General features: G+C 42.5%; 1 protein-coding gene across 2 annotated transcripts in view; it reads right to left on the bottom strand.

Annotated features, from left to right (window-relative positions):
• Positions 1-13,596, bottom strand: part of tp73 (tumor protein p73) — a 36,958-nt gene that overhangs the window by 9,739 nt on the left and 13,623 nt on the right. For both annotated transcript variants that reach the window (XM_055892637.1, XM_055892638.1), the window contains 2 exons: positions 13,062-13,313; positions 197-383 (listed from right to left, as the gene is read on the bottom strand). In XM_055892637.1, coding sequence (XP_055748612.1) covers positions 197-383; positions 13,062-13,313 — 439 coding nt within the window. The remainder of the gene's footprint in view (positions 1-196; positions 384-13,061; positions 13,314-13,596) is intronic.

The following is a 13,596-nucleotide window of genomic DNA, read 5'->3' as shown; positions in this document are numbered from 1 at the left end:
TTGAAATGCCATTTCAGTAGAATTGTTGAATATTTCTGTCATATAGCAGACACTCTTATGAGAGCGGAATACCATAAGTGCATTTAAGGTAGTCCAACAACCACATCATACAAGCACTGTTGTGAGTCAAATCTGTTGTGGGATACGGGTCCATGACACGAACTGATATGCCTATCAAGGTGGCGTGGTTGCTTACTGTCATTGAAGTCCCGTCCCAGCTCGTGGTTGGGGCAGCGTTTGACTACCTCGGTGACATGCTCCGCTTTCTTGTAGACAGGCATGGCACGGATGACACTGGCGTGGGGCGGGGCCGAGGACAGCTTGATCTGGATTGGACAGGTCTTGGCGATCTGACAGTAGAGCTTCTTCAGCAGCGGGGAGTACTGAGGAGGGGCAAAACATAAGGGAGATGTTATTTTTGACTAGTCACCGTTGTGGTGTCATTTGTTTTGTTACTTATCAAAAATCTCATCCACTTTGTTTGTTAATAATTTTTGGGAACACTTTACTAAAATCCTTCAGGTGTAATGCTTTAAAAAAAAGTTATTTATGAGCAGGTATGGGCCTGTCTTAGCATGTTTCAGCATGATGATGCACAGCCCCATGTTGCAAGGATCTGTACACAATTCCTGGAAGCGGGAAATGTCCCAGTTCTTCCATGTCCTGCATACTAACAAGACATATCACCAGTTGAGCATGTTTGGGGTGCTCTGGATTGACGTGTACGACAGCGTTTTCCAGTTCCCGCCAATACCCGCAACTTCACACAGCGATCGAAGAGGAGACAACATTCCACAGGCCACAATCGACAGCCTGATCAACTATATGCGAAGGAGATAGATATGTCACGCGGCATGAGGAAAATGGTGGTCACACCAGATACTGACTGGTTTTCTGATCCACGCCCCTACCTCGGAATTACCAGTCATGTGAAATCCAGAGATTAGGGCCTAATGACTTTATTTCAGTTGACTAATTTCCTTATATGTGTCACATCTGCTCCTGCCACGCCCTCTAGTGCTCATCCGGTGCCTCCTTGACCTGCCGCCACTCCCCCAGTGCTCTCTCCCTCTCCCTCTCTCTCTGTGTGTGATTGTGTGGGCGGAGACAGTTGTGCTGGAGTCAGAGCAGATCATCAACAGCTGCAACCTGTTCCATAATCAAGACATCTAGAAATCCTCAGTGACAACAACTCAGTACAATCGTTGAAATGGTTGCATTTCTATTCTTGTTGAGTGTATTTATTGGTGATAAGATGTGATGTCTTAAAAAAATGTACTTTCTCAAACCAAAGTGCTGAGTGATGGTATTACTAGGGTATGAGATGGAAGGTTATGAACACGGTTATCATGTCAGATTAGTAGGACTAGAACAAATTGAGTGATTTGAAACATGAGGCAAAATACATTAGGGCTTTTTGAAGGCTGTAAAATTGGCTCCATCATGTCATAAATAAAAGGACTATTCTGTTGCTGGAAGGAACATGATTACTATCTACCAGGCTGGACTTGCAGGTGTTGTAGCAAAGTGAGTAATAACTCCTGGAGGGAAGCATGTCAGTTCAAAAAGCCAAGTGTGTGTGTGTGTGTGTGTGTGTGTGTGTGTGTGTGTGTGTGTGTGTGTGTGTGTGTGTGTGTGTGTGTGTGTGTGTGTGTGTGTGTGTGTGTGTGTGTGTGTGTGTGTGAAAAGTAAAATGGAAGAGTTAGTATGAGTTCAGTAGGGCCTGCAAACATAATACAATCAAATAATAACTGTAGCCCTATTCAAACTCCAAATGGATATTCAATATCACAAGCTTGCTCAATTGAAGCAAGTCTGGTGAGGAAAGTACCAACTACATTGGAGATACTCAGCTAAGATGCTATCATAGACAGGCAGTGATGTATACTGCGAGTCCTGCATTCAGCAGGACTTGAAACAGTTCTTCAGTACAAATGTTTGGATATCTAACTGAAGTACATAAGTGCAAGTGAAAAGAGCCCTTTGTACTCTTTGACAGGCACATCTGCCATTACCGATGCTGGCAGTCATCCTACTAAAAAGGAGGTTCAAATACATCCAAACTTATGGCAAGGGGGGGCGGTTCTTAGCGGACAAGCTTCAACATGCCCCAACACTATCAAGAAAACCCCAAAATCCACCTGAGGATATCAAACCTTCCAGGAAAGACCATTTTGTGGATTTGCTACAATGAATCTAAATGCAGATGTAACATTTTGCCCAAAAGCCCCGGTATAGAAATAAACATGTACTGTTTTCAATGCAGAGATACATACGCTTTAGTCATTGATGCTACAATAGCATTAACATGCTGTTCATACTCCAGTCAGTGGAATTAATCACTGATCATTTCGTTCTATTCTTAGGCCATGGTGAAAATGATGGAAAAGTCCACTATTTTCAATCATTTTAATTATACACCATCATCATAAACTGTGGGGGAAATACATCATCTTTGTAGAGTATCATCTTTTGTTCTGTGGGTTCCTGCTGTTCAATGTCAAAAATTTCCCATGGCGAATCCAACAGACAGCTTTGGGGGGTGGGGCGGAGAAGGACAAATCTCTGAATTCCATATTGAGATACCGTTACTAAGCCTCCTGCAACCCTGCACCACTCACCCCACCTCACTCCAATCCCTTCTCCCCGCCCGCCCCCAGCCATAGCATAGACTTGAGATGTATGCGTAAAGCGGAAGCAAAATATTTGCTCACAAAATCACCTATTCCCATCCTTAGCCTGCAAGTTCAGACAGATCAGCCATACTTTGAATAAATCATTTGAAGCTGTAAAACCACAATGACGTTTTCACAGATTCAGGGATTTTTGTTCAATATTTGTGCACAAAATCACCTATTCCCATCCTTAGCCTGCAAGTTCAGACAGATCAGCATAGTTTGAATAAATCATTTGAAGCTGTAAAACCACGATGACGTTTTCACAGATTCAGGGATTTTTTTCAGTGATTGAGCTGAGTAGCATTAACAGATCCCTCGGATGCAGTTGAAAGGTCCCTGTTCTCTGAACCCGCAAAACGACCCTTGCTAACCAGCATTCCCAAATCAGATATTGATGATTAGTGACACTTAACAAGGGTTGAATCTTAACCTGAGATAAGTGTACTGCACTTCAAATGTTACCACAAATTTCCGGTTGATGTGCATGGTACATGCAAATATTCCATGCATGGATGTCTCAAGTTTCGGTTCGACCCACACAAATCGATACGTTCTACTCTAGCTAATGCTTGTGGCCCATGCAGGAATCAAACCCACAACCCTGTTGTTGCCACCAGCACCAAGGTTTATCTACAATACTGAGTCATGGGAACAACACCGGAACAAAATGAAGCCCATATGAATCAATAAGCATCATATGAGTTACATGTGCTGGGCAGATGGTGATCATTTTGATAGGTTCAGTCACAACTGAGAGCATGGCAGAGCAATAAATCACTCTCTCTGTCTCTGTATGCAGCTGAGAGAGAGACGTCTGGACTTGTCCACTGACACATCTCCCTTCACTTATTCTACTTATTCTTCATTGTTTTATTGAAAGGTACGGAACTCCCATATCACATCTCCTGGAAAGCGCGTTCCACAGACAAGAAAAGCCGAGTCACGAGCAAGCCCAATGCTCGGATGGATGGGGAGATGGATGAATGGATGGATGGATCGGTGAATGGATCAGTGGATGGAGGAATGAGTTAAGAAAGGTGTTGAGTGAGAGAGGAAGATGAAAAGTGCAAGAGAGGATAGAATGAGAAAAGTAGAGAAGAGAAAGCGGGGCTAAAATTGGTCTAGGAGATGGACAAGTGTAGTGGAGGAGGAAGAAGAAGAGGTTGAGAGGGATTAAGAGGGAGAGGAGGATGTGCATGCTAGGAGATGGATGAGTGTAGAGGAAGAGGAAGAAGAAGACAGACAGAACTCTATATAGTCAGCCAGTCCAGTGGACCATATGTGCAGGTCCAGACAAGCTTGTGGAGAACGAGTGATAATTGCCATACTGTCATCCCTGTGGACATGCTCTGGCTTGCCTATCGCAAAGTCAGTTAACTGTCCAAATATGTTAACACACTGCAGTCCTCCTCGACTATATCCCACATCCCATTAATCATAGATGAGCATCAACAACACTTTCCCGAATCCCTCTCTACGCACATGGCAAAGACAGAAATTAGTCTCTTGGATAAGAAATGGAAATTCTATAGCGTTCTATGTGAATTCCCCCAAGGTGATTTGATGAGCTTTAATTGCTGTTTGGGAGCATTTGGGAGATGTAGAAGTATATAATCATCTTTTGTTTCACCAAAATCCACCCCCCAAAAAATCATATCAGAAGTCACTGACCATCAAATCAAATCAAGCTTTATTTATTTAGCACATTTAAGAAATGGAATGCGACTCAATGTGCTTTACAGGAAAAAAACAATGAAAAAACAATGAAAATAAAAGCTGAAATATTTACTACACAATAAACATAACATCAAAAACGAAATAATGACACAAACTGAACAACTAAAAAGCACCCCAAGGAAAAGCAAAGTTAAAGGTGTGTTTTAAGATCTCTTTTAAATATGCCCACAGTTTCGGCCCCCCTTAGGTTCTCTGGCATGCTATTCCAGAGGCTGGGGGCATAATAACTAAAGGCTGCGTCTCCATGCCTCTTGGTCCTAGGCTTTGGGATAGTTAAAAGGCCAGTGCCAGAGGACCTGAGGGACCTACTGGGTACATAACTTAAACTTAAATAACATAACTTAAAGCATGTCTGATATGTATTGGGGTGAACAATCATGGATTGATATAAAAACCTATATTTAATAACCAAATTAATTCTTTAACTCACACGCATAGAGCTTAAAACTGGTGTAATGTGTGCTCTCCGTCTGGTCTTGGTCAGTACCCGTGCTGCAGCATTCTGTATGTGTTGCAGTTAACCAATAGCTTTTTTGGGTAGACCAGACAGGAGAGCATTAAAGCAGTCAAGCCTGCTTGTAATAAAAGCATGGATGAGTCTCTCTGTATCAGCCTGAGATAGAGACGGACACACCTTGGCAATGTTCCTCAGGTGGTAAAAAGCTATTTTGGTCACATTCCTAATGTGTGATTTTAAATTTTGTTCAGAATATAAAATAACACCTAGGTTTTGCCCGTGAATTAAAATGTGCGGCTAAGGCTTCCCGGGTGGGGCAGTGGTCTAGGGCACTGCATCGCAGTGCTAGCTGCGCCACCAGAGTCTCTGGGTTCGCGCCCAGGCTCTGTTGCAGCCGGCCGCAACCGGGAGGTCCGTGGGGCCACGCACAATTGGCATAGCGTCGTCCGGGTTAGGGAGGGTTTGACCGGTAGGGATATCCTTGTCTCATCCCGCTCCAGCGACTCCTGTGGTGGGCCGGGCGCAGTGCGCGCTAACCGAGGGGGGCGGGTGCACGGTGTTTCCTCCGACACATTGGTGCGGCTGGCTTCCGGGTTGGAGGCGCGCTGTGTTAAGAAGCAGTGCGGCTTGGTTGGGTTGTGCTTCGGAGGACGCATGGCTTTCGACCTTCGTCTCTCCCGAGCCCGTACGGGAGTTGTAGCGATGAGACAAGATAGTAATTACGAGCGATTGGATACCACGAAAATTGGGGAGAAAAGGGGGTAAAAAAAATATATAATTATAAAAAAATGTGCGGCTAGATACTCTCTCTGTGCTTAGGCTCCAACAATTAGCTGGAGGAAGTTGTGAGTCTTCCAAGTATTTAAATCACTAATACAGTCTAATAATTTATCTGTGGAGCTAAACTCCTCTGGTGACCCAGAAAAGGAAAGTTGTGTATCGTCTGCGTAGCAGTGAAAATCAATGCTGTGCTTTCTGATAACGCTGACAGGGGGTAACATATACAAACTGAACAGTACCAGACTCAAAATCGAACCTTGTGGAAGACCACATGTGATATGTATTTTCTCTGAGTTATGTTCACCATGACGTACTGGAGCTGGTCTCTTTTGAAGTGATTGGTGCTTTGGGAATAATGAGCTACTGTTGCACTTGTAAATATCTCCAAATGTGGATCAAATTAATTGAGAATATTGTTAACTAAGAATAACTGCAGGCCTACCTATACAAGCACAAAACAATCTAAATGCATATCTGCAGTCTAAAAAGAAGCGTTGTTTATGATGTTCCTACTAGTTATCAATATTACTGGAAGTGTATTGATGTTGCTCGTGGCTCCACAGCTCCGGGTAAAAGTTGCCTTTAGGCACAATCTGTTCAGGATTTCACAAATTGATGTTAGATGGTTCCTCACCCTGAAAGTAGGTCATGTGCCAGGAGAAACTGTAATCGATGGTTTGGTTTTCACAGCCACAAACCTCAGCTAACTTTAGCCACCTGTAGCTAAAAATGAATGGAAATGAACGGGAAATGTGTGCATGTTGTTGTTGTTTATCTTTATGGCCAAATCACCTTTAATTAAGTAACTAAATATGGAGTTGATTTTGTTGAGTTGACCAGGAAATGTTGACAATTGCACATTTACTTTCATTGATTGTTAGCTAGTTGTGGCTAAAGTTAGCTGGGAAAGGTGTGTAAGAGTAATGACTTGTCAGCAGATAGCCTAGCATCTCCACTACAAGATTTAATCCATGCTTGAAATCTATATGATAAACTCTGTACACTTGATATAAACAAACAAAAATATATAAACATCTAGTGCTGGTCCCATGTTTCATGAGCTGAATTTAAAAATCCCACTCATTTTCCCTACGCACAAAAAGCTTATTTCACTAAAATGTTGTGCACGAATTTCTTTACATCCCTGTTAGTGAGCATTCTCCTTTGACAATATAATCCACCAGACACGTGTGGCATATCAAGAAGCTGATTAAACAGCACGATCATTACACAGGTGCACCTTGTGCTGGGGACAATAAAAAGCCACTTTAAAATGTGCAGTTTTGTCACACAACACAATGCCACAGATGTCGGAAGTTTTGAGGGAGTGTGCAATTGACATGCTGACTGCAGGAATGTCAACCAGAGCTGTTGCCAGAGAATGTAATGTTCCTTTCTCTACCATAAACTGCCTCCAATGATGGCTGACTTCCTTATACGAACTGTAACTCAAAATTGTTGCATGTTGCGTTTATATTTTTGTCCAGTATAATATTGTATCGCATCGTACCATATCTTATCATGTATTAATGTAAATAGTTTGTTGAGTTTGATATAATGCACAAAAAGTGACAACACCTTTACCTATTGATGTGCTTCATGTACATATTACTATTTTGATTGATACATATCAAAACAGGAGCTACCTGCTCCAAAGCCTGATGCAGAGTGTCTATGGAAATCTGTGTGAGTAAAGACTGCGAGGATGTAACACTAAGAAAGGTGGCTAATTGATTCCAATTCTGTGTGTGTGTGTGTTTACGTGTGTGAATGTGTGTTCGAATATCCTCATTATCAAGTGTGTGTGCGTGTTACCAAGCTGTGGCAACACAAGCATGCAGACAGGCAGTGGTATGGATGGGGTAGACTTAGAGAAAGGATGTGCGGTCGGTGTCTGACTCTATGGGCATGTTCGGGCCTGCGTCCTGACTGTGAGAGGCTAATAGCTGGGAAGAGCAGCTCCTGACACGCTGGGATACAGAGCATGCTCCGGCCTGTCCCTTCCTCATCCCAATCCACACCCAGCCGAGTGGCGGAGCGTTGTCGGAGCTTTGTCGAAGCATCGGGAGCGCCGATGGGTCGTTATTGGAAAAGGGCTGAGGTGTTAGATCTCATTTTCATCCCATCATGACACTTCTTGCTCTGAGAGCTCCAGGAATGTTTGAAGTTTTGGAGGCAAAGGGCTCATTTGAAGGATGGATGGTGCATGCTTGGGAGCAATTATCCCTAATACAGAATAATGTGTTGTTTACCAGACAGACACCCAAGACACCCATAACAGCAGCTATGAGATCACTTGTAAATAGAGTGGCTTAAAGTAATCTTGGGTAGATTCGTTCAGTGTGAATAATCATGATGGGGGTTTTCATGAAACACAAGGTATTCTTTGTGTTGTGTTGTGCCATGCCTTCTTCTGTTCTATTCTATTCTATTCCACCTACAGTAACCAGAGCAGGTGTCAACTCCTTCAAATTGCCAATACTGCAGTCTAAAACGGATGACTGCTGTCAGTCAAGTAGTTAGTGTATTCAATTCAATGTTCATTCCCAAGGACAGATTGTTGCTGGGCTGTAAATGGCAACAACATGGTAACCATAGCCTACAATACATAGACAGTACAGACTCTCCACACAGACACAACAGCACTCCAAATCCTCACCAGTCCAGATAAAATAGAACATTTTAAAGTTAAAAAGTGTCATTGAAAAGGTCCTATTGGCAAGGGCAACTCATTGGAGTGGCAATGTCACCTTTAATACATTTAACACATAACGAGCTGCTTGCAAACACAAACCGAGTCTGTCTGAACAGCAGCCATAGTATTTAAGGAGTTAATCTCTCCAAAGCCCAGTGCCTCCTACAGTAGCTGAGAGATAGTCGTAACGGCCAAAACTAGGAGGTGAAGTCAATATGCCCCTATGCCATTCCCCATAGCTTGGGGCCCCACAAGCCTGCAACCACCCAGCCTCTTCTCCCACCTTAACCCTTTCAAGTCCACCACACAGTGTCTCAGCTCCCCACAGACACTGATCCCCAAGCCGATTCATGTTCAAGCACGGGCCCGACGCGGGATTAAAGGTGTTACACACTCTCCTGCCATTTTGGGAATCCCCCTGCATTAGAAGCAACTCTTTCATTCCTATCGGCTTGACGGTAAGCTATTTTCTTTTCAGAAACTCACGTTTGCTTAACAACACACTAACATGTTACTAGTAGCCCAAAAAAGCATTTGCGATGCAAATGGTCCACGAATGGACTTGACAAACATTGTTATGTCCTGTCTTGGGGGTTTCTTTGATTTGTTGTCCTACTCGAGTACAAATGCTCCTTTTGTTAGTGCTTTGGGTAGGAGTTGCCTGTGGGCACAGATCTAGGATCAGTTTACTGTCTCCCAAATCCAAATCATAACCATTAGACTAGAGAAAATGCTAAACTGACCTTGGTGCTTAGTTCAGAGATATAATCCTGAATCCATACATATCTCATTTACATATGTATACACATCTCTGAGTCAATACTTTGTAGAAGCACCTTTGGCAGCGATGACAGCTGTGAGTCTTTCTGGGTCTCTAAGAGCTTTCCACACCTGGATTGTGCAACATTTGCCCATTACTCTTTTCAAAATTCTTCAAGCTCTGTCAAAATGGTTGTTGATCATTGCTAGACAACCATTTTCAGGTCTTGCCATAGATTTTCAGGTAGATTTATGTCGAAACTGTAACTCGGCCACTCAAGAACATTCATTGTCTTCTTGGTAAGCAACTCCAGTGTAGATTTGGACATGAGTTTTAGGTTATTGTCCTGCTGAAAGGTGAATTCATCTCCCAGTGTCTGGTGGAAAGCTCCATTCTGTTTATTTTTTATCCTGAAATATTACGCAGTCTTTAACGATTACAAGAATACCAATAACATGATGTTGCCACCGCTATACTTGAAAATATGGAGAGTGGTACTCAGTGATGTGTTGTATTGGATTTGCCCCAAATCATCTTTTGCAATATTACTTTAGTGCCTTGTTGCTAACAGGATGCATGTTTTGTAATATTTTTATTCCGTACAGGCTTTCTTCTTTTCAGTCTGTCATGTAGGTTAGTATTGTGGAGTAACTACAATGTTGTTGATCCATCCTCAGTTTTTTCCTATCACCTGTTAATGTTTTAAAGTCACCATTGGCCTCATGGTGAAATCCCTGAGTGGTTTCCTTCCTCTCCAGCAACTGAGTTAGGAAGGATCCATGTGTCTTTGTCGTGACTGGGTGTATTGATACACCATTCAAAGTGTAATTAATAACTTCACCATGCTCAAAGGGATATTCAATGTCTGCTTTTTTACCCATCTACCAATAGTTTCCCTTCTTTGCGAGGCATTGGAAAGCCTTCCTGTTCTTTGTGGTTGAATCTGTGTTTAAATGTGCTGCTCGACTGAGGGACCTTACAGATAATTGTATGTGTGGGGTACAGAGATGAGGTAGTCATTCAAAAATAATGTTAAACACTATTATTGCAGACAGTCGAGACAACTTATTATGTGATTTGTTAAGCACATTTTTACTCCTGAACGTATTGAGGCTTGCCATAACAAAGGAGTTGAATAGTTATTGACTCAAGACATTTCAGCTTTTCACTTTTTATTAATTTAGAAGATTTTAGAAAAATATTATTATACTTTAACATTATGTGGTATGAGTGTAAGCCAGTGACAAAAAAATCTAACATTTTTATTAATTTAAAATTCAGGATGTAACACATAAAAATGTGGAAAAGGTCAAGGGGTGTGACTACTTTTTGAAGGCACTGTATATTTATATGAATCCAAACATCTATTCTTCATTTGTCTGTCTAGAACACATTTAGGGAACAACACTTTTATTGTAACATTCATATTTCAGTTGGATACCATTCATATTCTAATTCCATATTTTATAATAGGGGACCAATTTAGAACAATCATCCCAGACTTTTACAAATCCACTTTTTCTGCGAGGTCATCTTCTTTCCCCTAAGCATTTGCTATACAAAATGATTAATTAATGTAATAACAGGGTATACTCTCCCTGTGCTACCTTAAAAGCCCACTCTGTGATATTTACGGTCATTTTTTTGTATGTATATCAAAGGGACAATCTGTGATTTGTACATCAATTTTTGTACTTTTAAATAATGAAATATATACCCATTGATTCTTGAAGAATATAACTTACCAATGCGTCATGAATTTACTTCAACTGTTATACCCCATCAGAACCCAAAATATAAGCTTGTTTTAATCCATTGTTTGTAGACAATATAATTGTGAACAAACACTGTATAGCCTCAAAACATGGTTAAAACTATTATTTTGATATCACGGATGGTCAGTCCTTGCATCCATAGATCTGTCTATGAATTTGAGAATGGTTACACAGCAGTCCTTCAGCTGTACCAAAACAGTGGTGGGTAAACTCTTTGTTATTGTTTGAACTGCAGATTGTCCCTTTAGTTATATAAACACATTGATTCTTGAAGAATATGAATTTGAGAGTAGTTGGTTTACATTTCTCAAGCACCATCGCTCAGCTTAATAGCAAATCAAGTGGAGGGGCAACCATTTTGTTATTTTTCAAATAAAGGAGTGGGCCTGTAAGGAGTGTATTACTCAGTGTGTATCACCCTGTGTGTGCGCTGCTCAGTCAAGTCGTTTTCTGTCTCTACTTGAATATCGCCCGACCTCAGTCCTCAGGTAGAAGTGTTTCGGATTTGTAACAACATAGTTCATCCGTTCTCATTCAACATAAGGTGATGGATTCCAACTATCAATCATACAAACTACAGAATATAAGAAACCAAACACTAACACCAATTATGCAATTACTGTAGGCTCCTCTCGTAAAATCTTTCAAAGGAAGGGCCCATAGATTATCCTGATGTAAAAAACGTTGGGCCCTATAAATTGTCTAGTTACAACAACGGGGCTGGTGTTTTCCGAGTGTATCCTCAGTCGACATGAGACAGGTAAGGGGAAAAGCTTGTGTCAAAGAACAGTTGACAGACACATTGGAGAGGAAGCCTATGTGTGGGGACAGAGTGGAGCCCCGGAGCGACGCGGGTGACAGCCAAGAGAAGGGCTGAAGAAAGACGTAACACTGTGGTGGGTCACAAAGCAGCGCCTCAGTGGCCGGGGGATCCTTTTACAGATCCTTACCACCACCAAGCCCTGAATAAAGTCCCCCACGCTTGAGTACGCTTGACAGACACAGCCAAAAAGCCCCCTCAGGCAAGGAAACACAGGTTCACGTTTCAAACAGAGGTCAACTCTGTAACAATCCGGGGCGACACCTTTCGGGTGGCAACTCTTTTTCAGCTCAGACAAATCACATCGCAGCAGCTCCCGTTTCAAGTGTCTTTAGATACATTCCAGGACTGTCGATTTAGTTTGGTCTGTTTGGGGTGGGGGTATGTCAAATACATAAATGTCATTAGATTTCTTCAGGTGAAACAAATCTGAATATTGATATATGTTCCCAGGTTTCCCAGGTTTTCCCTTAGTATTAATGGAGAAAGTGACTTTCTTTAACGGGAATCCTATCTTGCAAAAGATAGCACAAAAGAGGTAAACAAAACAAAGCAGGATTGACTTTTAAACTTAAGAGATGAACTAACATTCTTAATCAGTTACTACAGTATATTGAAAATCATTCAACATGTACAACCATTCATTGTTGTTCAGCGTTCAGAGCTGTATTTGTCAGGTGCTACAAAATAATTGTCCCCCCTACAAAAATCTCTTCCCCTCTGCACGCCCACTTTGTTTGACACATGTGTTGCATGCACCTAAATGGCAGCATTTTGGATTGAGTCGTTGTACTGAACCTTTTAGTCATGCTTGTGGTATGGTATCAATAACAGATCAGTTCTGGGAGGAAGAAAGTAACAACAGAACTAACTCTCAATCACTTGAAAAACAGATCACTGTCTTATACAGATACCAGAATAGTTTGGCCAGTGTCTACTCTTTGAACCCATGAAGAGTCAAACACACAGATTCCTGCAAATCAGTCTTCTGTCACAGGAGTGGTTGCAGCCATAGACTTGAATACATCCTCGGTTGCAGCCAACAACCCATCTCATCAAGAGAACTTCTCTGATCTAACGCAGCAATGTCAGTCCGTTCTCAGGGAAAGTAGCAACTTAGCCAGCACCATTAGTTTGTGACTTTTACATTACTTTTTAGTCAAGGGAAGACAGAGACACTGAAACAGACAATAAAATGAAAAACTAGAGAGAGCAGAATAAAGAGAGAGAGAGAGAGAGAGAGAGAGAGACAGAGACAATCAGACAGAGACAAAACAACCCCTCGCTGTCCCGTTAGCTTGTAACGTTTGCATGCGCATGTATGTCTGCGTGTGTACGTCTACATGATCTAAAACTCACCGTCCAGGTGGCGGACTTGGCAGTACTGGACTGCTGGAAGGTGACCTCGAAGCAGTGGGGTCCAGGGTAGTCGGTGTTGGACGGGATAGCTGGCGCCGGCGACAGGCCGTCAAATGTGCTGTTGGGCTGCGAGTAGGGTGACGGTGTCGGCACTGCAGACGTGTTCTCCCCCGAGCTGTAGGGGCTGGTGGACGCCGCTCGCTGGCTCCCCAGGTTCGCCTCCATGCTGCTGCTCAACAGGTTGTACTGGGACTGCACAGAGGGAAGGAGGGAGGGAGGGAAAGAAGGAGGGAGGGAGGAGGAAATTGTTAAGGAAAAGGTAAGGCCCAACCTGGAGAGACATACAGGGATTTTTGGGCTCATCAGGGGGTTCAGGTTACAACACTCGAAGGAAGGGGTTTTGGAGGGGTAGGGAGGGGTAGGAATTGTTGAGGTGTGTGTAAAACAAGGAAAAAGGCTATTTTAGGCTTAGGGGTTAGGTTCAGGGTTAGGGTTAGAATTAGGGTTTGGTTTAGAAGTTAGGGTTATGGTTTAG

This window comes from Salvelinus fontinalis, chromosome 31, assembly GCF_029448725.1.
Source record: "Salvelinus fontinalis isolate EN_2023a chromosome 31, ASM2944872v1, whole genome shotgun sequence".
In the NCBI taxonomy this organism is placed as follows: Eukaryota; Metazoa; Chordata; class Actinopteri; order Salmoniformes; family Salmonidae; genus Salvelinus; species Salvelinus fontinalis.
This window is presented reverse-complemented; position numbering and strand designations above follow the sequence as displayed.